General features: G+C 43.5%; 1 protein-coding gene and 1 long non-coding RNA gene across 2 annotated transcripts; one reads left to right on the top strand and one right to left on the bottom strand.

Annotated features, from left to right (window-relative positions):
- Positions 1-3,117: 3,117 nt before the first annotated feature.
- LOC123329281 lies at positions 3,118-16,810 on the bottom strand. Its single transcript, XR_006544688.2, has 3 exons — positions 16,300-16,810; positions 13,382-13,520; positions 3,118-3,609 (listed from the first exon to the last, which is right to left on the bottom strand). It is a non-coding gene; the product is annotated as an uncharacterized LOC123329281 (long non-coding RNA).
- OTOR (otoraplin) lies at positions 5,055-7,702 on the top strand. Its single transcript, XM_006070207.4, has 4 exons — positions 5,055-5,255; positions 5,621-5,760; positions 6,645-6,755; positions 7,616-7,702. The coding sequence occupies exons 1-4, from the start codon at positions 5,141-5,143 to the stop codon at positions 7,637-7,639; spliced, it is 390 nt and encodes a 129-aa protein (XP_006070269.1). The 5' UTR covers positions 5,055-5,140; the 3' UTR covers positions 7,640-7,702.
- Positions 16,811-17,172: the final 362 nt, after the last annotated feature.

Genomic DNA, 17,172 nt, shown 5'->3' with positions numbered 1-17,172 from the left:
AAGGAAACCCTCTTACACTGTTGGTGGGAATCCAAACTAGTACAGCCACTATGGAGAACGGTGTGGAGATTCCTTAAAAAACTACAAGTAAATTGCCATATGACCCAGCAATCCCACTGCTGGGCATACACACCAAGGAAACCAGAATTGAAAGAGACACGTGTACCCCAATATTCATCACAGCACTGTTTATAATAGCCAAGACATGGAAGCAACCTAGATGTCCATTAGCAGATGAATGGATAAGAAAGCTGTGGTACATATACACAATGGAATATTACTCAGCCATTAAAAAAAATACATTTGAATCAGTTCTAATGAAGTGGATAAAACTGGAACCTATTATACAGAGTGAAGTAAGCCAGAAAGAAAAACACCAATATAGTATACTAATGCATATATATGGAATTTAGAAAAATGGTAACAATAACCCTGTATGCAAGACAGCAAAAGAGACACAGATGTATAGAGCAGTCTTTTGGGCTCTGTGAGAGAAGGCAAGGGTGGGATGGTTTGGGAGAATGGCATTGAAACATGTATATTATATGTGAAACGAATCGCCAGTCCAGGTTCGATGCATGATACAGGGTGCTCAGGGCTGGTGCACTGGGATGACCCAGAGGGATGGGATGGGGAGGGAAGTGGGAGGGGGGTTCAGGATGGGGAACATGTGTACACCCGTGGTGGATTCATGTCAATGTATGGCAAAACCACTATAATATTGTAAAGTAATTAGCCTCCAAAAAATAAATTAATTAATTAAAAAAAAAAACAATGTTGTGTTGGTTTTTCACCATACAACAACAAGAATCAGCCATAAGTATCCATGTACCCCCTCCTCTTGGACCTCCCCCCCCCCGCCGCCCCCATCCCACCCATCTAGGTCGTCTCAGAGCCCCAGGCTGAGCTCCCAGTGCTATACTGTGGCTTCCTGTTAGCTGTCTACGTTACACATGGCGGTGTGTATATTTCAGTGCTGCTCTATAAGCTGATCCCATCCCCTCCTCCCCCTGCTATCTCCATTTTAAACATAAAGGCTTGAGACTTCTCTGGTGATCCAGTGAGTCCACACTCCCAGTGCAGGGACCGTGGGCTTGGTCACTGGTCAGGGAACTAGGTTCCACATGCTGCAACTTGGAGTTTGCATGCACACATGCCGCAATGAAGATCAAATATCCTGCCTGCTGCAGCTAACACTGAACGCAGCCAAATTTGTAAAAAGGCTTAAAGTATTTTTAATCAGGTTTCTGTATGGACATGTTTTTTAAATTAAGTTTTATTAGAGTATGGTTGGTTTACAATGTTGTGTTAGTTTCTGCTGTACAGCAAAGTGAATCAGTGTTATGTATATCCACTCTTTTAGATTCTTTTCCCATATAGGTCATTACAGAGTATTGAGTTTCCTGTGCTATACAGTAGGTTCTTATTAAAGTATTTTCTGTTAGGGTATTTAATAGGCATTTTGTCTCTTGAAAATGAATCCAGCAAAGACGTAATAGTGAATGTGAAATCCTGGCTAAAAATCTGTGCCGTACTTGATTGCCCTCAAGCAGCACTTGGGAGAAGGCAATGGCACCCCACTCCAGTACTCTTGCCTGGAAAATCCCATAGATGGGGGAACCTGGTAGGCTGCAGTCCATGGGGTCGCTAAGAGTCAGACACGACTGAGTGACTTCACTTTCATTTTTCACTTTCATGCATTGGAGGAGGAAATGGCAACCCACTCCAGTGTTCTTGCCTAGAGAATCCCAGGGATGGCGGGGCCTGGTGGGCTGCCGTCTATGGACACGACTGAAGCGACTTAGCAGCAGCAGCAGCAGCAAGCAGCATTTCTCCAACTTTAATGTCCATACAGATCACTTCTATATCATGTAAAAAGTAGTTTGCAATTTAGCAGGTCTGGGGTAGGGTCTGAGAGACTTTATAAAATGATGCTAAAGTTGCTAGTCTGGGCACCATGTTTTGGTGGCAAGACCCCAGCATCTCTGCCCTGATCATTTAGTTAATGAGTCTCAATTTGAAGGGTGTAATGAAGCTCTCTTTGTGTGTGTGTGTGTGTGTGTGTGTGTGTGTGTTAAGTCTCTTCAGTGGTGTCCCACTCTTTACGGCCCTATGGCCTGCAGCCCGCCAGGCTCCTCTGCCCGTAGGATTCTCTAGGAAAGAATACTGGAGTAGGTTTCTTTGCCCTCCTCCAGGGGATCTTCCCAACTCAGGGATCAAAACTAGGTCTCCCACATCTCCTGCATTGAAGGCAGATTCTTCACCACTGAGCAACCAGGGAAGCCTGAGCCTCTCTTTAGGTCTGATAAAACCTAGGGACTTTCCCGGGGCGGGGGGGTGGAAAAGCATATACATGCATGTACACACCTGAGCATATAATTTTGGGGGATGATGCATGCTTTCAATGAATACCAGTTTATGAATACCAAGCATTTTTCTGGGTGCTAAAGGTAGAGCAATGGACAAGATGGAAAAGGTCCCCACCTTGTGGAGTTTTCACTGTGGCGTCGGGGGACAAATGGCCACCAAGAAAGTGAACAAGCCACGTCAGGCAGTGAGACATGTATCAGGACAGGGTCCCACGGTTTTGCGTGATGGACAGATTGGGTTGGGGGAGTGCAAGACTGTCTCTGTTAAACTGGTCTGTCTGTCGAGCCATCTTGACCATCAGAGGCCTGAAGGCCAGTAACTGGAGGAAAAGACAATAATCCCAAAAGGCATGAAGTAGACATGAGCTTCAAAAAAAGACAGAGAGGCTGGTGTGGCAGGAACAGAGCCAGGGAAGGACAGTGACAGAAGATGATTCCGGAGGGCATGGGGAGGTGGGCAGATCCTGCAGGGCCCTGAACATCACAGCAAAGAGGCTGCCTCCATCCCATCCCCTTGTCCAAGCCTATTTTTGCATCCTAAAGGAGCTACAGCCCCCACTTTTGAGAACCCCAGACTGAGAAGCTAATTTAGGAACTAAAGAAAAAAAAATGTCTTTGGGGGATTAAAGGTTCAGAGAGTCCATCTGAAAATCCAGAAGAAGGAGGGAAGGAAGCTCAGGACACAGTCCATCTCTGGACCACCAGCCCCACCCTACCCCCACCCCACCAGACCCCAAATGGTGTGCTACCAGGCACAATGGCTTGTAAGTTTGAATTCCTATTTGTGAGTAGACTTTTATAGAGAAGCTTCTAGTTTCCACCCCATCTCTTCCTGCTGCAGAACCCTAGGACATCGCAGGCCTGCTCAGGTGGCCCTCGGGAGGCTGGGGTCTCTCTTTTCTTAGTTCTTGGCCTTTGAACGGCCTACGATGGCTTCTGAGCCTCAGCTTAGTTGGCTTAGTTTTGACTGCTCAGGCGTGGCTTTTTTCAACGTTTCACTCTGCTTTGAGGGGGCCTGGCTGAGTTTGTGCAGTCATTTCAGAAAGTGCCTCTTACGTGGCAATTGTCTTTGAACTCGCCTGTGTCAAGGGCTGGCTGGAGACTGTTACAGTCTGTGAAACAGCTGCTGGATCAGGATTAAGAGGGTTTGATCGATGCTTTCATTTTCCCCGAGATCCTCTCAGGCCTCCAGATTATAGAAAGAAAAACCGCACTGGTATTCTGCTTTCAAAGATGATTTCTAGGAAAAAAAAAAAAAAAAAGATGATTTCTAGGGAATTCCCTGGCGGTCTAGTGGTTAGAGATTCCAGGCTTTCACAGCTGAGGGTGCAGGTTTGATCTCTGATCGGGGAACTAAGATGGCACAAACTTTATGGTGCAGCCAAAAAAAAAAAAAAAAAACCTGGAAATAATGGGGGAGAGGGCACTTTAAGAGAGAGAAGTAGCCCCAAACACCCTCTGACAAGCAGCCAGCCAAGTGTGTCTTTCTCCCGACAGTAAACCCTAGGGCCCGGGTCTTTTTAAATTCACTCTGTCGCCAGTGCTTACAACAGTGCCTGGCACATAGCAGGCGCTCAGGAAGTAGTTGTTGAATAGATGGAGCCAGGTATTAGCGCTTCGGCTTTGATGACTTGTAGCGGTGCCCCTCTTCCCACAGGAAAGATGCCTGGAAGTAGGCCAGGCAGGGATGGGGGTTCAAGGAGAAACACAAACCTCCAGCTTTACTCCCTTCTCTATTAGCCATGCACATTGGAGACTGAATTTCAAAGATCTCCAAGATAGGAGGCAGAAAAAAGCCAGTTCCATTTTCCCAAACCACCTACCCCATCTCCCCACATTACTAAGGTCTTAAACATGTTACAATCCATGTCTGACCCGATACACATGACTCCTAAGGAGCCCATCATGAATGATTTGTCAATGTAAGCATCCTCTACTTATCTATTATATAAATCCAGATGTTATTAGATGTTTAAACAAAATTATTTGTATTAAGGATATAGATATCACATTTTCAACAGTTTTCTATGGTTAGTACATCTTCTCATACATTGAAAGCATTTGATGTTTGAACTAAAAACATTTTTAAAATGATTTAAAAGTCTCATAGTTCTTTCAACAGTGTCTTCCTGATGCAATAAACCACAGCAAAAGTGACTCTAACAAGGGTGGAGGATTGTCATACTGAGTAAAGTATGTCAGACAGAGAAAGAGAAATATTGTATGACATCACTTATATGAAGGATCTAAAAAGAAATTATACAAATGAGCTTATTTACAAAACAGATATAGGTCTACAGACTTCGAGAATGAATTCAAAATGGATAACCAACAAGGACATACTGTATAGCACAGGGAAGTCTGCTCAATGTTATGTGGCAGGGTGGATGGGAGAGGAGTCTGGGGGAGTCAGGATACACGTATGTGTATAACTGAGTCCCTTTGTTGTCCACCTGAAGCTATCACAACATTGTTAATCGGCTATACTTCACTATAAAATAAAAAGTGTTTTTAAAATAGTGGACTATTCTGGATAGCATTTGTATGTAAAAAAAAAAAAGACACAGCGTTTGAGTCTCTTTAGAAAATCCAATGCTGAGCAATCCCTAGAGTCCCGTCACTGCTGTGAAGGCCGAGGCACGGGTAGCTACCTCCCCACTGGCTGCAGGGGACTCGCCCAGATGTCTGGCTTTCACATAAAAGACAGGAAGCACTGAAGTCAGTCTCCACTTCCACTCAAAGGGCTAAAGCAAAAACAGCAAAAGAGGAAGATGGCAAGACTGTTGTTACTTTTCCTCCCAGGTCTTGTGGCCATATGTGCCGTGCATGGAATATTTATGGACAGACTTGGTTCCAAGAAGCTGTGTGCAGATGATGAATGTGTCTGTAAGGACTTTTTTATGCCTTTTATTACCTTTCTATTATATAATTGAAAAAAAAAATCCACTAATAGCGTAGAATCTAATTGTATTTGGAAGTGAATCTTCTCTAATGTGCATGCGATTAGCGTCATTTCTCCCGGTCTGTGCCTTTTGTGTCTCAGCATGAAGAATTCACTTGGCTAAGATTCTGTTGGATGCTGTTTTAATAACCTTAGTTATCTTCTGGAATTGAATGTGAGCTATAAACCAGGAGGTGTTAGTCACTGTGATTTCCTAGTCTTCTGATATGCTCTGTGGTTTTTCCTGTTATAAAACCCAGGCGTCAATGCTTTCTTCTTCAAGATACTATTTCATGGTTTTTCCTTCTAGATACTATTTCTCTGGCGAGAGCTCAAGAAGATTACAATGCTCCAGACTGTAGATTCATTAACGTTAAAAAGGGGCAGTGGATCTATGTTTACTCAAAGCTGGTAAAAGAAAATGAAGCTGGAGAATTCTGGGCTGGCAGCGTAAGACGAGATTATTTAAAATATCTTGACATATGTTGCCCTTAACTTTTCCTCTGTTACCTATCTTCGATGCCTTTTAATATTTAAAACTAGCTGTTAAGAACAATAGAGGAGCTGTGGCTATGCAAAACTTCATGTATATTTGCTTTTATTGCATTTTAAAGAAACAAGGAAAACTTCATCATAAAACCCAATATAGGTTTATCTGCTGTTTTGGCAAGAAAATCTAGTCCAACACATGGGGGCATGAACATCCCAAAGAGTTTGAACCTTATTCAAAAATAGTTGAGTGGATTTGCCAAGTAAAAGGCATGTGTGCTGGCAGTCAGGCTACATTTCAATATTTTTAAGGAAACTTTAGCACCCTCTTTCACTCCAAAGAATCTGCTTTCTTCAGTTAAAACACACATGGGTGGGCCCTGGGGAGGGATGAAGCTGAAGTGATTTACTGTCCCCCACTGCAACTCCAGCTCCAGAGATATATTCTCAAGTAATGGAGAATTAAATCTGAAATGCACTCAAGAATCTGTTCACTTGAATTTTAAAAAATGGGGAGAGTCCTTTAAAAGTTCTTTAAAATAACAGTGTCTATTTACTTAAAAACAAAACAAAAAAAGACACAGACTTCATTTATGGGTTCCAAAAAAGATTTCTGGGCAGCTCACAGATGGCACAATGCAATGCTAAAGTAGAGAGACCAGTAAGAGTGGGCCACAAAAGAATAGACACACAGTTTCTGTGGGTTGACTCAGTTGCTGGGAGTGAACTTGAGAAGCAAGACATTGGTAGTTATATGATTCTCATGGACAACAGAGAGGATGCCTGAGGGTTTCTAAAAGAGTATCACATCCGCTTTCCCCTCTGTTACATTTCTGGGCACTCAGGTCTATGGCAACCAGTCTGAGGATGAAATGGGAACCGTGGGTTATTTTCCCAGCAACTTGGTCCAGGAACAACATGTATACCAAGAAGCCACCAAGGAAGTTCCTACCACGGTAAGCGTCTCTGGGGCTGGAGAGAGGGGAGAGAAGGACTCAGAATGTAGACGTAGACAGGTGTAAAAAGATGCATCATGCAACTTACAAGCTGCATCAAGTAAAATCTCCCACTTCCAAGGGTGACATCTCTAGACAACGAGACTTGGGAGAGCATTTATACCTACTATCAATGTTGAAAGGTTAGTGAACTCTTTCTGTCACTAGAGAAAATGTTTTAGTTGTAAGTTATCCTGGAAATGACTCCACGTCACAAAGAAAGAAGCCAAAATAGTATTGACTGACTCTTACTGACAGGCTCACTTATCAACTAAACACTTGGTCTGAGAAAAATATCGGCAACTGTATTTATTATTTATTTAATAAAATCAAAACATTCTGGAAAAAATTTGAATGCCTGTTTTTGTGATAGAGAGACTCTACTTATGTATGAAAAAGAACTGTCCTTTTCCTAATGCCCTGGGGTCTTGTATAACCAGAACAGAAATAAAAGATCCTTTTTGAGTGACTGTGCAAGGTGGTTATTTTGAAATAATTCTTCTGGAGCTAATCACTGTGCAAAAAAACTTTAAAACATTGACAAACCTACACAAATGCAACTCATTTGTCATCATGTCTTAGCACTGAACTTGAATGTGTCAAAGAATCATAAATTAAAAGTGTATTTGAGAATTTTCATTTTAAGTAGTTTTTGAGTTAAAGTAAAACTTGAGTCATACTCTTGGGGTTCAAGCTTTACTTATTTTAACTCCAAATTTCCCTTTGATTATGTATGATTTTAAATAAAGAATGTACATCTGTTTTTTGGTCCTGCATGCTCAGCTCAGTCTTTTTTTGCTTTTTTTTTTTTTTTTCCCTAGGATATTGACTTTTTCTGCGAGTAAGAAGTTAGACAAATTCACCGATAGAAAGGAAACTTCAGAAATAAAGGAAAAAAACAAAACAACGAAAAAATACCTGTCCCTATTTTCTGACTTTTGTTTCAAGGGTTTGACTTGAGCCTGGAGATGGCAGATAAAGGGGAGAGGAGAGGAGAGGGTGAAGGAGGAAGAAGGAAAGGAAAATGGGAGGGGGAATGTTCTCCTGGTCTGGTCTTCCAGACTACATGGAACTGGATGACGTTTGCCTCAAATGGGTGAGTTGAAAGCAGAGAATTATTTTTTCAGCCTAGAGCCTTCTCTTACAAAGGGATCAAATAGAAGATGGTTCATTTATAGTTATGTCTAAATAGTAATTCTTCCCAGCTCTTTGGATCCTTGAATAAACTTAAGGTCATGATTCTTTTTTTTTGGACATGATGTCTTCTAGTCTCTCTGGCCAGCTGCAATATTATAATGTACCCCAATGGACATAATATTTGATGCCTTTGGGGTGTGAAGCTGCTGGAGGAGAAAAAGAACTGTTGGACTATGCTTCTAAATTTCTTTTAAAAAAATGTCTCACAAATTATTTCAGTTGAATAACTTTACCTTCTGAACAATAAATTTACCTCTCCCCAAATTTTAAATAATGTAAAATTTTAATTTCAATAAATTTTAATTTTAATAAAGTTTAAATAATTTTAAATTTAAATTAAACTTTTAAATTTTAAATTAGTTTAAGTGGTGGGGTACTTTATGAAATATTTGTAATATAATAATTTCCCCTTATTATGTGCTATTACTGGATATTATTCAAGCTTCAAATCAAAATATTAAAAAAAAGTCTGTGGGTTATTTTGTCCACTTCTATTTCAACTTTGAATATTCTCTTCCCTAAGTCAAGGGTAATATGCTAAGAGATCTGGTGAGGGGATTCAGGTTTGGTAATCCTGATGGACCCACAAGTTTTTTCCCAGTTAACTGGAAATCAGCTTTGATTGTGTGTTACTAATGTAATTCTTTTGATGTAGTCATGAGCTTTTGTTTGTTTGTTTACATGTAATTAAAATGCCTGTGCTATACTCAAAATTTTCACAATTTCCGAGTTTAAAATGTTTAAAAACACTTTCAGCTTGAGGAATAGAAAGTCTGGGAGGTGGGAGTTGGGAATGAGATTTGTTCCCATTTTCTGCGGTCTGATCATCCCACAAGCATAGAGAGGAGGATTTTTAGGACAAGTTGGAGACTTGGACCCCAGGGTCATTTTACAGCTGTGTCCACTGTGACTTTGGGTGAATATATTTTTGCCAAACTCTTATGGAGGTCAGTCAAATAAAATGGTATCCCCCAAGTAAAAGCCCCTTAAACCCAAACCTACCTTTTTTTTCTTTTTTTTTTTCTACTCACTTTATTCCTAAAATGTTTCAGGCAGCATCTAGATCTCTCAACACAATTTTAAGGTAAGAGGCATTTATCCAACCTCTGTTTCTATCTGCCTGTTACTTGCTGGCCTCCCCTGATTCCAGATACCCCATTACCTCTCAAGACACCCAGCACCTGCACTGTGCCGTCAGTCTACCCAGAACCCCCGTCTGCCCAGGCTCAGGCATCCAGCCTTACTCCTCAGGTACAGGGCTTCCAGCTGTAGGCTCCCTCCTGGCCCAAATCTGCTCCCACCCTCAGGACTGGTCTCATCCAGAAATTCAGAGCTCATTGACTGATTCAAATCTCCTGGGGGCTCATCTGCTGGAAAAGAAGGAAAACTCTTGCAGGAACTTTAAATACCATCTAGGCTCTGGGAAGGAGAAGGCAATGGCACCCCACTCCAGTACTCTTGCCTGGAAAATCCCATGGATGGAGGAGCCTGGTGGTCTGTAGTCCATGGGGTCGCTAAGAGTCGGATATGACTGAGAGGCTTCACTTTCACTTTTCACTTTCACGCATTGGAGAAGGAAATGGCAACCCACTCCAGTGTTCTTGCCTGGAGAATCCCAGGGACGGGGGAGCCTGGTAGGCTGCCATCTATGGGGTCACACAGAGTTGGATACGACAGAAGTGACTTAGCAGCAGCAGGCTCTGGGAAAGCAAAAAGTCATCCCTGGACCAGTAGGGGTAGGGCCTCACCTGGGAGCTGGTTAGAAAGTGGAGTCTCAGGGCCCACCGCAGACCTTCTGAATCAAAACCTGCATCTTAACAAGACCCTCAGGGATTCACGGACACGTCATAGGAAGGGAAAAACTTCCTTCTACCCTTCTCGACTCTGTGGCTGGACCTAAGAGTTAAAACTGTTGTAGGACAGGTAAATAGGAAAAAAGCATACACATTTAATTCATAAGATTTATGGAAGGATAAGGAAATAAGATGAGATTTGGACATGGGTAGCACAGACAAGTCGGTTCCACGAGCCCACTCAGGGAGAGGGAGACGGCCTAGGGCAGGGCAGTGGGTACCAGTGCAAGTGAGGGACTTCCCTGGTGGTCCAGTGGATAAGACTCCATGCTCCTAATGCAAGAGGCCCAGGTTTGAGCCCTGCTCAGGGAACTGAGCTCACATAAATCACATAGATCTCAACTAAAAAAGATTCCTCATGCCATAACTAAGACCCAGTGCAGCCAAATAAATTAAAAAAAAAACTTTTTTTTAATTGAAACTATAAAGTTAATTTTTTTCCAAAAAAGTGGGTACCACTTCAGGATGAGGCCAGTACAGAAAGCCCGTGAAGGTGAGAAGAGTCAGAGCATGGGGGGTGCTGGCAGGCAAAAACTTGAAATCTTTTTTTAAGGATGTGTGGAATGGGTGGCTCAGAAAAGCTGGGTGATGAAAGCAGAGCCCAGGGCACCCAGGAAGAGTGTGGGCTGCACAGCTTGGTGCTGCCATTTCCTAGCTGTGCATGTGCTTGAATAAGGTCCAAACCTTGAGGAACCTCCATTTTCTTGACTACAAAAGGGGTTACGGACAGTCTAGTGGCAATTACTGGCAGTCTGGTGGTTAAGACCCTATGTTTCCAAGGCAGGATCAATGAGTTCAATTGCTGGTTGGGGAACTAAGATCCCACATGCCATGTGGGGTGGCAAAAAATAAAAAATGCAGACTTAGAGAACAAACTTAACGGTTGCCGGTGGGGAAGGATGGGAGGAAGGGGTGGTTAAAGAGTTTGGGATCAACATGTAAACCCTGCTGAATTTAAAATGGAGGACCAACAAGGTCCTACTGTGCACAGGGGACTCTGCTCAATGTAATGTGGCAGCCTGGATGGGAGGGGAGGATAAGGAAGAATGGGTACGTGTATATGGATGGCTGAGTCCCTTTGCTGTCCACCTGAAACTATCACAACATTGTTAATTGGCTCTACTCGAATATAAAATAAAAAGGTTTAAAAAAATACAAAATAAATAATAAAAGGGATTAATGACAACTTTGTGGCTGAGTTGCGGCAAGGTTTAAATACACTGTGTGCACAGGGTCTGCATGGGGTAGGACCCCTAAGCAGCAGTCACCAACAGCTGACCCGAGAGGATTTCCGTGGATGATGCCCTTCACTCCTACCCTTGTGCTGTAACCTACCAGACGCTTCACTGATCAGACACTGCATTTCCCCATCAGACCATCTGGAACGTCTACAGCAAAGATATTTGGAACGCTTTCCAGATTGCATACTTTAAAGTACTTTTACTTTTTTTTTTAAATCACCTAAAATTGTCTGACAGTCCCAAGGTCATGGTGTGAAATATGTGTGTATAATTTTTTTTCAAGACTATTTTTTGTTTATTTAACTCTGCCATATGTACTTTTACATATATGTTCTTTTACATATTGCATGTATAATTTAGATTCGAGGTCCCAGTTCTGGTCACAGCCATTCATCAGCATCAGCATGTAAGGGTCACCACACCTTAGAAAGATCAACATGTATAATTTGCTCACCCATGAGACCTACAGTCAGATAGGTGTCAGCGTGTAAACTAATCATATTAGGGTTGTTTCATTTGTGTATCTGCATCCTAGCAGGGTGTAAACAGCGGCGTCTCTTGGGAAACCCGCCTCATGCGGGGAGGGTGCCCCACCAGAGCGTGGTCCCTTGGGCCCACAGCTTGAGGGCAGCTGCTGTATCTGCAGGGCCCTATGCTGTCCCTCTGCTCTCTGGAGGTAGGAAGTTCGAGTTCCTGGCCAGACATTATGACCCTCATTCTGTTGAAAGCCTTGTATAAGATCCAAAGCACACAAAAGCCCAGGGGCCACTGGGGAGAGAGAACTCCTTCTCGGATCACAACAGGGACCCACAGGGAGACTGAGGTACTGTGGTTTCCACTCACTTTCTAAAAAGGCACGCATGGGTCAGAATGCATACTAAGGAGGAGGTTATTCTGGATAGATTACTAGGATGCATAACGTTATATGTGATACATCTTTGTTACGGTAAATACAGTAAATATAAGCCATTTAAACAGGCTGCATTTGGCTGGTTCCTCGTGTTATGTCAAAGCCAGTGGAACTTCTGCAATGGAATCGTTGTAGATTTCGGACCCCTCGAGACTCTTCCTTATCATGTGGGACTCTGGCTCAGACTTCTGTTGTTTGTCACCAAGTTCATGTCATTTAAACTCTTGAGTCCCATTTTATTCATCTACACGTGGGAATAACAATGCCTTTGAAGATAACAATAACTAACTGTGGGGGTGATTAAGGGGATTAAATTAAATGAGATACTGTTTGTAAAATCACCCAGCACAGTGCACAGTACACAGTAGGCATGTAATAAATGTTAATAAAATTAACTTCAAAATGAGAGGCTTTTACACTCTTTTTGAGGGACTTCCCTGGTGGTCCAGGTGTTAAGAATCTGCCTTACAATGCAGGGGACATGGCTTCCATCCTTGGTCTGGGAGCTGAGATCCCACATGCTGAGGAGCAACTAAGCCTGTAGGCCAGAACTACTGAGGCCCTGCGCCACACTAGAGAGTCTGTGGGCCCCACGAAAGATCCTGCATGCTGCAACAAAGGTCCCACACGCTGCAACTAAGGCTGGACACAGCCAAATAAATACTTATTTTTTAAAAAAAAGCATAAAACATTTTGAAACCTTGGAAAAACTACAGATTTTTCTAAGTGAATCAAAAGTGTATCTTACGCACCTTTTATTTCCAGAACACTTCTGTCTTTCTCCATAGTTTTTTGGAAGTGGTTTGCGAGGCATTCTGCAAATACTTAGCATGAAGATGCAGACACACATATACACAAGCTCGACAAATGTTATATTTAACATCTGGGACGGCACCTCTTTCCTACCTTCATTACCGGGGAAATGTTTCTGGTGCTCTGTCAAAGAGATATTTAAAAACACCTGGGCACCAGGGAGATACTGTTCCTTTATAAGCCTCAATGCCCTCTTTCTTAGAGTTCTTCCTGCTCTCACCCTCCCGCATCCTCAAAGGATATTGCCAATGGCAGGAGGCCATCAGACTCTCCCTGGTGTCTGATGTCCCGCCAAGAGCAACTTCGCTTGATTTCAGCCGCTCCTTCTGAGTGCTCACAGTTGTGACATATCCTTGGGATGACTAATAAAGAAGTGGCTAGAGGTCTTTCAGAGTAAATCTCTTGCCGTCCTGCAGAAACTATTAAAGACTGACCTAATTAATGAACCCATAGATCTGTGAGGCACCTCATTTTCAGAGAACAGGCTTTAGAGTTCCCTTTCTTGGCTATTTCCCTGGAACAAACATTCAGCGAATGGCAAGAAAGGGCAATTTAAGGCCCCGCTTTGATTACCTGCTGAAAACACCATGAGCTCATCTCTCCCTGCCTTTGGGCAGCACATTCCTGCTGCAATAGCATTCCTTTTTGTTAAAAGTTGTATCTCTTGTTCAAGGGGCCGGTGGTTGGGCAAGCTGCTTTGCTCTCTGCAAACCTGTGAGAGGTAAATCAGAATCTCCATTAGATATTAAGAATAGAGACCCAGTTTTTCAATTCCCAGCGGTGAAGTCTTAAAACCCTTTCCCCACCAGTCCTAGCAATGGTTTTCTTTCTGACTTGTTATGTGAAACAGCAAAGTGAAACAGAGTAACTGATGTGATTGTCAGGATAATCAAGCCTCCAGTCAACTTCTACCAGAAAATCCAGATCATTAGGGTCCCCACCTCCTTCCCTGCCCTGATGGTTTTGGTAAAGACACAGTTGGTGCAAAAAATACTTGAGTCACAGTTGACTTCGTTCAATGTTCACAGTGTGGTTAAATTCAGCAGTGGTTTTTGCACAGTCAAGTTTTAGAAAATCCTAGCCTATTTCATATGCTTAGAAAAGAGGTAAATTGAAGGTGCCAGCACTCTTAGCATCATGGGCTCCTGACCCTTGATAAGTGTGGGCATTTACTGCTTCTCAAGTTTATTGGACGTGCCCCCATTTCTGTACAGGGAAATAGGAAGCTTCATTCACTCGGTGAGAGAGGGAGAGGGTGGGAAGATTTGGGAGAATGGCATTGAAACATGTAAAATATCATGTATGAAACGAGTTGCCAGTCCAGGTTTGATGCACGATACTGGATGCTTGGGGCTGGTGCACTGGGACGACCCAGAGGGATGGAATGGGGAGGGAGGGGGGAGGAGGGTTTGGGATGGGGAGCACATGTATACCTATGGCGGATTCGTTTTGATATTTGGCAAAACTAATACAATTATGTAAAGTTTAAAAATAAAATAAAATTAAAAAAAAAAAAAAGGAAGCTTCATTCATGTCACACATAAACACATCTCTAGAGGGAGTGGGTATTTCAGTTCCGTATGGAGAGAAGACATAGGAGCAAGCACTGGGAAGAAAAAAAAAATCTCATTTCTTCAACAAGCGGCCTTATATATCTGAATGCTGGTGGGGGGCGGCAAAGAGAAAGGGAAATCACACAAACTAATACTATTCCATATTGTACCCTTGAAATACAATTTTTATGACTTAAAGGCCTTTCCACGGTATGGTGTCTTCTCAGCTGTATCACCTACAAAAACCACAGTGTAGCGGTAATTTAATCAGGAAAATGATCTATTGATCCACACACTTTATATAACCTACCCTCTAACCCATTATTAACAAAGACAGGGAACATTCCCCAAACCATGATTTAAATATTTTTCTAAATGGAAATGACTTTTCTGTCACCTGTGAGCAATTGTTTTAATCATTTTTCTCAAGAATAAGCTACACTAAAGTCAGTATGTTAGGGAGATAAAAAATGAGTTTGAGCTGTTAAATCTCTCCCTCCTTCTCCCCCACCCCATCTCATCATACCTTCCCTCTTCCTTCTCCCTATTTGCTGCAGCATGTGAGTTTATTCTGGCCAAATGAACCAGTTGAGATGGGAATGTTAATTTGTTTGAGCCATCCTATGTCAAGCTGGGAAAAAAATCATGGACTTCCCTCGCAGTTTAGTGGTTAAAATTCCATGCTTCCAATGCCAGGGGTATGAGTTCAACCCCTGGTAAGGGAACTAAGATCCCATATGCCCTGTGGTTCGGCCAATAAACTGAATGAAATAAAATTACTTTTTAAAACAATCCCATGACAGCTTTTAGATTTCCACAAACCCAAGGTGGAAACCTGAGTCGTGTTCCCTGGACCCGCAGTCACTCAGCCCTCATTAATGCTCTCCTGCTGTTTCTCCTCCCTCTGGTCTCCAAAATGACTTAAGGATTGTATAATCTGTTTCTGGGTCTTTCCCTGAGCCGGAAGTTACTAGTAGCAATGCCAGCACAAACGGATCAACAGACAAAAGCCTGAGCCTTGACTCCCAATGATTACAAGAGGCACACTGGCTCCCAGAACCAGCCTCAGCCGGGCTCGGGGGACAGTAGACACAGAGTGGGTCACCCGGATAGACTGGCAGTGCTGGTCTTCCTGCACAAAAAGGCAGGGGGTGCTGGGGGCACTTGAGTTTCCAAACCCCACTGTTAACTGAAGCAGACAGATAAATGATCCTGGGGGGAAGGAACCAACTATTTTGCATACCAGCTGTAAACCAGTATCTTAGAGGAGGTTCCCCAGAAGCTGACCCTGAGATGAGGGTTCATGGACAGTGTTTGAAGCAAGAATGACTCCCAGGAGAAGCAGGTGAGGGAGACAGGGGCAGCCGGACAGGGCAGGAGTTCAACAGGCAGCAAACCAGGCAATGCCTTGTAGCCCTGGCTTCTGCCTCATCCCACCTGGGGCTCAGGTGCAGAAAGTGATGTCTTAGGGGCCACAGGGACCCAGTCGAGAAGCTGAGTGTTCTTCTGGCTCATTGGTCTTAATTAAAGGTTGCAGTAGGGGGATATCACCTCGAGGCAGTTCTGGTTCTCTCCGCATTTAGGTGCTGAGGTACACAACCCTCACAGGGACTTTCAGGGCGTCTGGGGGGAGCACCGACTTTATCTGCTGCAGCCCAGTGCTGTACAGTGCGCTCCATTTCACTTCATCCTCACAGCATCCTGTACCAACTGCATCCTTTGTGGGCGGCTGCTGCTGCTGCTAAGTCGCTTCAGTCGTGTCCGACTCTGTGCGACCCCAAAGACGGCAGCCCACCAGGCTCCCCCGTCCCTGGGATTCTCCAGGCAAGAACACTGGAGTGGGTTGCCATTTCCTTCTCCAATGCATGAAAGTGAAAAGTGAAAGTGAAGTCACTCAGTCATGTCCGACTCTTTGCAACCCCATGGACTGCAGCCTACCAGGCTCCTCCGTCCATGGGATTTTCCAGGCAAGAGTACTGGAGTGGGGTGCCATTGCCTTCTCTGTCCTTTCTGGGCAAGAGGCGGCTAATCAGGCCTTTGATTTCCTTCTCCACGGCTTCCATGGACCCTGAAACGATGATGTGCGTTAGTGAGAAACTTTGGTGGGACCAGGGTGACATCTAGTGGTGGACTTGGGATCTGGCATTCAGAGAGAAATTTCTAAACAAGTCTGCAAGTCAGGGTTTGAGTGTCCTTCACAGCATTCAGAATCAATAATATCTGGGTCACCTCCTGCAATGCACTCAACTACACACTTCACCATCCCCTCCATCACCCACACTCTTAAAATCTGCCCACCACATGGCATGGATCAGGGTGGTGTTAATACGCCATTATTGCTGACCTTGTAATCAATTCAACTAATTTAAAAAGTCACACTTTAGGGGAAAGTTGACTTTTCACTTTGACTCATTTTGTATGTTTGCCTTAGATATGGAGCCCTGCAGAGTTTATAGATTGTTTTAGGTGATTTAATTCACTTATAGGAAAGCAGAAATAGCACCTTGAGCTCAGAGAGTAGATGCTTCTCTAGAAAACAGGCAACATGACACCCAGCCCCCTGCAGGGGTGTCACGGGGGTGGCTGAAGGCATGGGACTCGGTGTCCAAGATCACGTTTTAAATAAAGTGTGGGGGCGGGGAATGCAGTTAGACAACCTGGCTTCAAGTAACAAGCTGTCCACAACATCACGCAGGAATATGATTAAAGAAAAGAAAGTCTAGATTTCCACCTGAGCTAACAGGGCAGTTCTCTATTGAGCGCATTTTGACCCCAAACCCCCAATCTTGGAGACACTTGGCAATGTCTGGA

Source organism: Bubalus bubalis, chromosome 14 (genome assembly GCF_019923935.1).
Source record: "Bubalus bubalis isolate 160015118507 breed Murrah chromosome 14, NDDB_SH_1, whole genome shotgun sequence".
In the NCBI taxonomy this organism is placed as follows: Eukaryota; Metazoa; Chordata; class Mammalia; order Artiodactyla; family Bovidae; genus Bubalus; species Bubalus bubalis.
Note: the sequence above shows the minus strand (reverse complement) of the source record. Positions and strands in the feature narration are given on the sequence as shown.

What these genes read in the sequence shown, in the direction of transcription:
- OTOR (XM_006070207.4), top strand. Translation starts at nt 5,141, where the DNA reads ATGGCAAGACTGTTGTTACTTTTCCTCCCAGGTCTTGTGGCCATATGT. An exon ending in GAGAATTCTGGGCTGGCAGC is followed by an intron (nt 5,761 to 6,644) that starts GTAAGACGAGAT and finishes CTGGGCACTCAG; the next exon opens with GTCTATGGCAACCAGTCTGA. An exon ending in CCAAGGAAGTTCCTACCACG is followed by an intron (nt 6,756 to 7,615) that starts GTAAGCGTCTCT and finishes TTTTTTCCCTAG; the next exon opens with GATATTGACTTTTTCTGCGA.